At 72.3% G+C, this 9,575-nt stretch overlaps 1 protein-coding gene across 1 annotated transcript; it reads right to left on the bottom strand.

The window, feature by feature from the left end:
• LOC118178653 (cadherin EGF LAG seven-pass G-type receptor 2-like) lies at positions 1–9,573 on the bottom strand (the record flags this gene model as incomplete). The annotated part of the gene is made up of 22 exons (XM_035347376.1): positions 1–293; positions 1,007–1,256; positions 1,344–1,508; positions 1,591–1,741; positions 1,835–1,922; positions 2,007–2,128; positions 2,199–2,321; positions 2,618–2,744; positions 3,265–3,341; positions 3,419–3,531; positions 4,148–4,322; positions 4,893–5,093; positions 5,741–5,867; positions 6,199–6,366; positions 6,655–6,898; positions 7,115–7,258; positions 7,748–7,931; positions 8,249–8,458; positions 8,551–8,645; positions 8,969–9,070; positions 9,146–9,329; positions 9,415–9,573. Coding segments are annotated over 22 exons (3,450 nt in total), but the record flags the coding sequence as incomplete, so codon positions are not given.
• Positions 9,574–9,575: the final 2 nt, after the last annotated feature.

Consider the following 9,575-nt stretch of genomic DNA (forward strand, 5'->3'; position numbering starts at 1 on the left):
TTTTTTTTTTGTATTTTTCATGATTTTTTTAAATAAAACCCTCCATCGGGCATCAGTGGACAATTCCTGGGGGTGCCCCATGGCACCGGGGGGGGGCACCCCATGCCGGCGGAGCTGCCCCATGGGTCCCCGGGGTGTGTGTGGGGGGGCAAACCCCTGCCGGGCGTGGGGCAGGGTCCAAAGTGCAATGGGGGGGTGCAACCCCATGCCCCCCCCCTCCCAGTGCCACCCCCCCGGTGTCCCTGGAGCAGGGGTGGTGACCGGCGCGCCGTCGGTTGGTGGGGGCGGCGGCGCGGCCGGGGGGGGGGGGGGCACGGGGGGGGGGGATAAAAACGAGACAGACAGATGCATGATCACGGGGGGGCCGGGAGCGGGGGTGCCCGCCGCGCCCGCAGCACCCGGCGCTCGCCCCGACAGACAAGGGATGGAGAGGGTGGAAGGGGGGGGGTGCAGGAGCACCTCCTCTCCCCCCCTCCAGCCCCCACATGTTAATGGAGAAAATTAAAAAACAGAAATCTGGGCGGGTGGGGGGGGGGGGGGGGGGAGAGGAGGGGGGGGTTGGGGGGCCCCCCCCCCCCCCCGCTGCCACCCGCGGGGACAGGGCCAGCACCAAGCCTGGGGCCAGCGCAGGTGCCCCCACTCCGTGGACACCCAAAAGGCCCCTGGGCACCCAAGGGACACCGCGGCACCCACTGAGCACCCTCACACCCTGTGGGCACCCAACTGGCACCCAGGGGCACCCAGTGGCCACCCCTGCACCCAACGGGCACCCAGCAGGCCCCATGGCACCTCTTTGGCACCCGATGGGCACCCCTTCACCCAGCTGCCCCTCCCGCACCCATCCGGCACCCAACGGCCACCCTTGCACCCGAGCGGCACCCAGGGGGAACCCTGGCACTCTCCTGGCACCCAGTGGCCACCCTGGCACCCAACGGGCACCCAACGGGCACCCAACAGGCACCCAACGGGCACCCCAGCACCCGAGGGGCACCCCGTGCCCGGCACTCACTCGGAGCCGGAGGAGTCCTCGTCCACGGTGCCCGCCCGGATGCTCATGGCGATGGGCGCCGCACCGCTGAGCTGCTCCTGCAGGCTCTGGCGGGGCCGGGGCACCCCAGGGCCCCCCCCGCGGCTGCCGTCGCTGCCCGAGGAGGCGGCGGTGCCGGTGGGGGGCGGCGGGGGGGGCGCGGGCTGCCCGGGGCGCGGGGCGCCGCTGCGCTCGCTGATGGGGGGCAAGCTCTTCTTCTTCAGGATGCCTGCGGGGACGCGGCCGTCACCGCAAGTGCTGCCCCGGGGCACCCCCCCCCCCCCCCCCCCCCCCCGTGGGGGCGGCCGCCCGGTACCTTTGTGGGGGTGAGGCAGCGGCAGGGGGGGCCTGGGGGGCGCCTCGCCCCCCGCCGCCGGCTCCACCCGCAGCGTCTCCGAGCCGCCGTGCCCGTCGCTCTCGCTGGCCGTCGTCACAAACTCCCCGGGCCAGTACGGCCGTGCCAGGGCCACCGGGCTGTCACCTGCAGGTGGGGACGGGGGCGCTGAGCCGGGGGGCACCCCCAGGACCTGAGACCCCCCCCAGACCCCCGTTGTGGGATTTACCCGTGGGCGCAGGCGGCTGCTCGGGGCGCAGCAGCGCGTCCCAGCCGGCACCAGCGGCCTCGTCCTCGCTGTCGGAGGAGTGCGTGGAGCCGTAGGAGCCGCTGGGGTCATCCTCCAGCGACAGGTCGCTGTCGGAATCGGTGTCATGCTCTGTGAGTTGGGGGGGGGACACAGAAATCAACGGGTGCCCCCACCCCGTGCTCCCAGCGGGCTGAGGACGGGCGAGCTCGGCGCACCGACCGTGCTGCTGCTGCTCCGCGGCGTCCAGGAGGAGCCCGCCCGGCTCGGCCAGCGCCGGCTGCACGCGGCCACCGCTCAGCCCCGCGTCCTCCCTGCAAGACAGCGGTGACAGGAGTGTCCCAATGAATGTGTTGTGTCCCACCCCCCCCTCCCAGCACGACCCCCCCGCCCCGTACCTGCGCACGAAGGGGATGTAGCTGTGCTGGCTCTTGGCCACGCTGTGCAGGGACCCCGTGGAGTCCCCGAAGGGCGCCTGGTAGAGCCGGCCGGCCACGTAGGTGGTGTCACAGCTGTACGCCTGCAAGGGGACGGGGAGGTCGTGGCTGTGGTGGCACCCCCACCCCTTGTGTGTCCCCCCCCATACTCACGGTGGTCAGGGTGGACTTGGTGGCCAGCGCGGGGTCGGGGCCGCGGGCACGGGCGCAGCTGGAGCGCAGGTTCTGCCGCACCTCCCTGCTCAGCACCACGCAGAAGAGGAAGATGAGGGGGCCCTGGGGTGGAGGAGGGGGGGGGTGTGTGGGTGGGGGGCATGGAGGGAGCCCCCTCCGGCACACCTGGGGGCCATCGGCACCTGGCTGGGCAAGGGGCCCCCTGCAGGTGCCCCCCATTGGCTCCCCAAAGCAGGTGAGGGTCTCCCCACACCGGGTGCTCCCCCTCCCCTCCCCCACCCCTGTGCCCCCATGGGTGCCCCCAGCAGCTGCAGGGGGAGAGGAGCTGGAGCGGGGCGGTGCAGAGACCTCGGGGCGCTGTGCGTGGGGTGGGGGCACGGGGGGGGGGGCTGGGGTACCTGGAGGCAGTTGGAGATGGCGAAGAGGTAGTGGAAGAGGATGGCGTCGCTGTTGACGGCGAGCAGGGCCAGCAGCCAGGCCAGGCTGGGCAGCACCAGCACCACCAGCGCCGTCTGCAGCCCGGAGCTGGGGGGGGACCGTGTCAGCACCCCCCGTGCCGTGGGGCAGGACCCCCCGGGACCCCCGCCGCGGGGACACTGTGTGGGGCCGCCCATGGGCACCCTGTGCTGCTGCCACCTGTGGGCAGCCCCTGTCCTTCGTGTGCCCCGGCACCCATGGGTGCTCTGTGCTCTCTGTGTCCATGCCACCCACGGGTGCTCCCTGTCCTTCATGTCCTTCGGGTATCTGTGAATACCTTCCCGTGCCCCTGCCACCCACGGGTGCCCTCGGTGCCTTTCTGTGTTCCCACGGGCGCCCCCGTCCTTCACCTTCTCCCAGCACCTCTGAGTCTCCCTGCCCTTCACGTCCTGCCACCCATGGGTGCCCCTCTCCTTCCGGGCACCCACGCCGCCCTGTGCCCTGCTCCCGGCACCAACGTGCGCTATCCTTTCTGTGCCCCTACCACCCACGGGTGCTCCCTGCCCTTCCCACACCCCTGGCACCCATGGGTGCCCATCGCCCCGTGCCCCCACCCCCGGCGACTCACCCCGTGCCCTTCTTCTCGAAGCCCTGGGGGGCGGCGCAGGAGGCCCTGGCCGCCAGCACGAGGAAGAAGACTCCGACCTGCGGGGCAGGGGGCGAGCGGGGAGGTGAGCGGGGGTCCCACGGGGTCCCCCGGGTCCCCTGGGTCCCCTACGCACCGCCACGGCGCAGGCGCTGGGCCCCGCCAGGCTCCAGACCAGGCTGTCGTGGATGGAGAGCCAGCAGAAGTCGGGGTTGCCGTAGCCCTCGGGGTCCAGCCCCACCGCCAGCCCTGCGCAGCCACGCGTCGGGGCGGGGCCTCAAGGGGGCGGGGCCTCAAGGGGGCGGGGCCTCAAGGGGGCGGGGCCTCAAGGGGGTGGGGTCTTATCGGGGGCGGGGCGGGGGAAAGGGCATGGGACTGGAAGGTGGCTGTGCTCTTGGGGGCGGGGTAATGTGCATGGGGCGGGGCTTATATGTGTGGGGGCGGGGCGTATGCACGTGGGGGCGGGGTCATGCAAGGGGGCGGGGCCATGCCTCAGGGGGGTGGTGCTCTCGGGGCCCGGATGTGTCAGAAGGGGCGGGGCCATGCACTAAGGGGCGGAGCTAAAGCCTCGTGGGTGGGGCTGGATCTTTGAGATGGAAGGTGCTGGGGGCGGGGCCATGCTGGGGGAGGCGGGGCTATGCACTTGGGGGTGGGGCTGTGCTGCCTGGGGGAGGGGCCATGCTCTTAGGGGTGGAGCTAAGAGGCGGTCAGGCCCTTGTGGAGGGGCGGCTACAGCATTCAGGCGGGGCTAAGACCCTGGGGGAGGAGCTATGCTCTTAGGGGCGTGGCCAAGATGCTGGGGGTGGGCCTATGCTCTTTGGGGGTGGGGCCAGGCACGGGGGGCGGCGCCGGGCGGGGCCCTCACCGGTGATGAAGGCGGGCAGCCCCCAGCCCAGCACGTGGTAGAAGCGCATGGGCCCGCGGTCGACGTGCCGCGGCTCGCTGCGGCGCCGGTAGAGGTGCAGCGCCTCCAGCAGCGCCCAGCCCACGGCGCTCAGGTGCAGGAACTGCAGCAGGATGGCCACCACCGTGCACGCCAGCTGCGCCGCGCCCCCACCGTCACTGACGGCGCCGCGTGGAGACGCTCCCCCCGGGGGGGGGGCGGCCTCCCGGAGCCCCGCCCGCCGCAACGCCCCGCCCACCGCGGCCACACCCCCACAAGCCACGCCCCCCAGAGCTGCACCCGCCAGGTAGCCCCGCCCACTGCAGTTGTAGGCCTAGTTAACCCCGCCCCTGGTTGGCCACGCCCATCAGCTAGCACCGCCCCTTCGTTGTCCACGCCCCTTGGTTAGCCCAGCCCCATAGCCCCGCCCCCTGGTTGGCCCCGTCCCTTCCACAATCCCTTCCCCAGCAGCCCAGGCCCATGGCCCCGCCCCCGATTGAGCCCCGCCCCCTTTATCTCCACCCCGATGCAGCCCCGCCCCCTTTAGCCCCGCCCCTCACCATTCCATCCCCATCAGTGCCACCTGCCGCCCCGCCCCACCTCCCCGCCCACTGCTTAGCCCCGCCCCCACAGCCCAGCCCAGCGTAGCTCCGCCCCCAGACGGACCCACCCCTTGCAGCCCCGCCCCCTTTCAGCCCCGCCCCCCCCCGTGTCCCCGCCCCCGCACCGGCAGGTCGGCCTGGTTGATGCCCAGCAGGAAGACGAGCTGTGCCAGCAGCAGGGCGGTGGCGCCGTGCCGCCGGATGCTGTGCCGGTTGGAGCGCAGCCCCCGCAGGGCGCCCAGCACCAGCACGGCCAGCAGCAGCCCCGCCAGCGCCACCCCCAGCGAGGCGTAGGTCAGCGCCGCCAGCGGCAGGATCTCCCCGTTCTGGTGCACCGGGGGGGGAGGGAGGGGGGTCGGGACACGCCCCCGGACACGCCCCTTCAGCCACACCTACGGCGGGCCACGCCCCCCACCCGTCGGGAGCTCCGCCTCCACAGCCCCGCCCAGTTCTGCACCCCCACCCCTCTGGGGAACCATGCCCACCTCTGAGCCCCACCCCCTACATGAAGCCCCGCCCACTTCAGGGATCCGCCCCCTGCGCAGCACTGCCTCTATGTGAAGCCACGCCCACATCTGGCCCCGCCCCTATGTGGAGCCCCGCCCCCTGTCCAGTCCCACCCTATGGGGAGCCCTGCCCTCTTCTGGACCCCACCCCTATGGGGAGCCCCACCCACTTTGGGCCACACCCCTTATATAAAGCCCTGCCCATTTATAGGCTCCGCCCCTATGGGGAGCCCCGCCCACTTCCTGACCCCACCCCTGCAGGAAGCCCCCACCCACTTTGGGCCACGCCCCCTATACAAAGCCCCACCTACTTGTGGGCCCCACCCCCCGGGGAGCCCCACCCACTTCCCAACCCCGCCTTCCTCTCCTCACACCCCAGAGCCCCCAGGCGCGTGGCCCCGCCCACCCCTCAAGCCCCGCCCACTCCCCATGGCCCCTCCCCCTCGCTCAAGCCCCGCCCCCCGCACCTCTCTCCGGGAGATGTCCATGAGCACGGCGAAGCTCGTCATGTGGTTGCACTGGCAGCTGACGTGGCTCTGGTTCCGGAACACCACCTCGCAGCCCCGCGCCGACCAGCCGCCCGCGCCGCCCGCCCTGCGCGCCCAGCAGCGTGGGGCCCGGCACGGGGACGGGGACGCCCCGTGCTGGGGATGCCCCGCCTCGCCGTGCCCCTGCCAGCCACTCGTGTCCCCAGGCTCGGGGCAGCCACCCCGCAGCTCCGTCCCCACGCCACCCACCCGCACCATTGGCACCGGGGCTGCCACCCCCCGAGCCCTGTCCCCGTGCCACCCACGGGCCGCACAGCGCAGCCCCAGCCCCTCGCCACCCTCCTGTCACCCCACGGACAGCGCCGTCCCCTCCCCGCGGTGCCCACCCCGTGTCCCCATCCCGGCCCCGTGTCCCCCTGTCCCCGTCCCCAGCTCACAGCAGCGAGTGGTTCCAGAAGACGCAGATGGGCTTGGAGCGCTCCTGGGTCTCCAGCAGGCGGAACTGCAGCGTGATCGGCTTCTCCAGCGCCCGCGGCGCCCGCCCTGCCGCCGCGTGCACGCTGATGCTCACCACCGGCGTGTTGATGATGGGCCGCTTGGGCACCCTGGGGCGCAGCGGGGTCAGGGCCGTGGGTACCCACCCCACAACCCCACGCGTCCATCCAGCAGCCACGGGCACCCCGTCCAGCCCCTCCCTGGGGACACTCGGGCACCCTGTGTGTGTCCCCTGGGGGCTGCCCCGTGTCCCAGCACCCCCCAGCTGCCCTAGCACCCTGTGGACACCCTGTGCACCGATGCTTGGTACCCCACAGCCCCCCCCCCCCCCTTGCTCCCCATGTCCCAGACCCCCCCCAATGCCCTTGGTGGCCCCCAGGGCCCCACGGCCGTGGCACCTGAGGCTGCGCTTGTCGGTGTCGTACTGCTCGGGCAGGAGCCCGGCCAGGGTGCGGTAGATGATGACGCTGGCGATGGCCTGGCCCTCGCTCAGCTCCGGGTGCCGCTTGTGCCGGGTCACCAAGGTCACCTCCTCCTCCTCCTCTTCGTCTTCTGCAGCCTCTTCCTCCTCCTCCTCCTCCTCCTCCTCCTCCTCCTGTCCTCCCGGGCTTGGCGGTGGCTTCCCGTGCCCCGTGGGGTGGTCTGGGGTGGGCGGGCAGGGGATGGTGGGAGCCTGGCGCCCTGGCAGCCCTATACTGAAGACCCTCAACCCTGCCAGCCCCATGGCCACACCGGGGTCCCCAACCCTCCCATCCCCACGGATGTGCAGGGGTCCCCCATGGCCCTGCCCACCCCATGGCTGTGGGGTTTCCCCCAGCCTGTGCCGCCCCCCCATTCCCAACGCCCCCCAGGACTCACGCCTGCCCTCGGGGGGCCGGAAGACACTCTCGGGCAGGATGACGGTGGTCTCCAGGTCGGGGGGCTTCTCCCCCCGCAGCGCCTCGTAGCGTGGCAGCCGGGCGCCCGCGAAGCTGCCCTTGTCCAGCCGCACCACCGACACCACTGCGGCACCGGGCGTCACCGCCAGCCCCGCACCGGCACCCGCAGCCCCTGGCACCCAGTGCCCACGTGTGCAGAACCCCGCAATGTTACGTGTCCCCTGGGCACACGTGGTGGGGACACACGGTGCTCATGTCCCCAGGTGTGCACACATCTATGTCCCTGGCTATGTCCCCAGGCACACACCAGCCCCCCGGGCACACGTAACGGGAACACAATGCTCGTGTCCACAGGTGTGCGCATGGCCATGTCCTGGGGCACACGCGTGTCCCTGGGTGCACACATGTCCCCATGCTTGGGCACAGGGGGTTCACAGCCCCAGGGCACACACATGCCCACGTTCCCAGGGGAACAAGTGTCCCCGGGGACCCACAGCCCTGGGCACACACGTGCCCATGTCCCCAGGTGTGCACGTGTCCCTGGGCACCCACCACCACCACCCACCCACCCGTGGGCACGCACCCATCCCCGTCCCCAGCTCTGTGCCCTCACCGATGTTGGGGGTGACGATGGTGAAGGGGCTGAGGTAGGTCTGGCGCATGTTCTGCGCCAGGGCGCTGGCGTAGTCCTCGAAGTGCTTCAGCAGCCAGGCCGTGCCGCCCTCCGTCTGCTGGATCAGCTCCCAGTGCCTCTTGTTGCTGGCGTCCAGCAGGGCGCTGCCCACCCGCAGCAGGTTCTGGGGGACGGGCAGGGCTGGGACAGCGCCTCGCAGTGCCCGCGGCTGTGGTGCCCGTCACCCCGGCATCTGGGTGTGGGTTTTCCCTCCCCATCACCCTGGCCTCAGGGCCCCAGCCCCGCTCCTTGTCCCCTGGGGCGCAGGGCGAGGAGGAGGTGCCCTGGCGCTGCCAGCTGGTCCCAGTGCACCTGCCAGCCGGCTGGTCCCACCGCGTGCCCCTCTCCAGCGAGGGGACCCAAGTGTGTGCCCTGTCCCCCCCGTCCCCCGTCCCAGCCCACCTCCCCAGGGCCGGGGGCGCGGCGGGGTCCCCCCCGTACCTCGGTGAAGTGGACGTCCTGCGTGGCGGCCAGCCGGAAGCCGCGCTGGGCGCTCTCGTGCTGCAGCAGGCGCGCGGCCAGCCGGTACGCCAGGCGCACGTCGCTGCCGAAGTAGGCGGCCGTGTGGCGCGTGGCGTTGTGCAGCTGCAGGGCCACCCGCTGCGACTGCGCCGTGTCCAGCACCGACTCGTTGCGCACCAGCCGCTCCGCCTGCCGGCATCACCGTCCTCAGCCCCCGCTGCCACCCCCCGCCCCACTCCCTGTCCCCCCACCCTCTCCCAGACCCGGCTGGGGACGCTTACGAAGCCCTTGAGGGCGGCGAAGGCCAGCGAAGTGCAGTTGAAGAGGTTGGGGGGCAGCCAGCCCTTGTGCTCGTCGCAGTGACGCACCGCCGTGCCTGCGGGGGATGTGGTCAGCGGGGACACCACAGGGACACCGGCACGTCCCCATATCCCCTGTACCCGTGGGGACCTTTGGGCACGGGTTGGCATCAGGGCATGGGATGGCAGCGGGCGGCTCTGTCCCCATGTTCCCCCCTGCTCCCTTGGAGCACTCTGGGCACGGGTGGCACTGGGCAGCCCTGTCCCTGTGTCCCCCCCATACCAATGGGGCCTATGGGACAGCAGTGGGCAGTCCTGTCCCCATGTCCCCCTTGTACCCACGGAGAACCTGGGGCACGGGGTGGCACGGGGCAGCCCTGTCCCCATGTCCCCCCCTTACCGATGGAGCCCTTGGGGCACGGGGCAGCAGCGGGCAGCCCGAAGCGCGTCCGTGGCCACCAAATGCTGGCCTCGATGGCACGGGGACAGCTGTCGTAGTTGACTGCAAAAGCCAAAGGGGCCGGGCGTCAGCGCCGGGCGCCACTGGGGACGGTGGCACCCAGGTGCCAGCACCCACCTTCACAGCCGCTGGCCGTCACCTCGGCGAAGGGGTTGTCGCAGCGGTCGCAGTGGCGCCCGATGACGCCGGCCTTGCAGGGGCACTGCCCGCTGGTGGCGTCGCAGAGGCGGGACAGGGAGCCGGTGGGGTAGCAGTCGCAGAGCAGGCAGGCGTCGCTGCCCGCCGGCCGGTAGTGGTTCTCCTGGGGACGGGGGGGCACAAGGGGGCTCGGTGGGGCTGCAGCAGGCAGAGGGGTGCGGGGCCAGGCGAGGGGCACCGGCACTCACCTTGCAGCGGCACTCGCCCGTCGTCTTGTTGCAGTCGGGGTCGAAGCCCTTGGCAACGTCGCAGCTGCAGGGGCCGCAGGTGGGGTGGCCCCACCACCCCCGTGGGCACGGCTGGTCCACCCTACGTGGGCGGCACGGCACAGCATGGCACAGCACGGCAC

The sequence above is a fragment of the Oxyura jamaicensis genome, chromosome 26, assembly GCF_011077185.1.
Source record: "Oxyura jamaicensis isolate SHBP4307 breed ruddy duck chromosome 26, BPBGC_Ojam_1.0, whole genome shotgun sequence".
NCBI lineage: Eukaryota > Metazoa > Chordata > Aves > Anseriformes > Anatidae > Oxyura > Oxyura jamaicensis.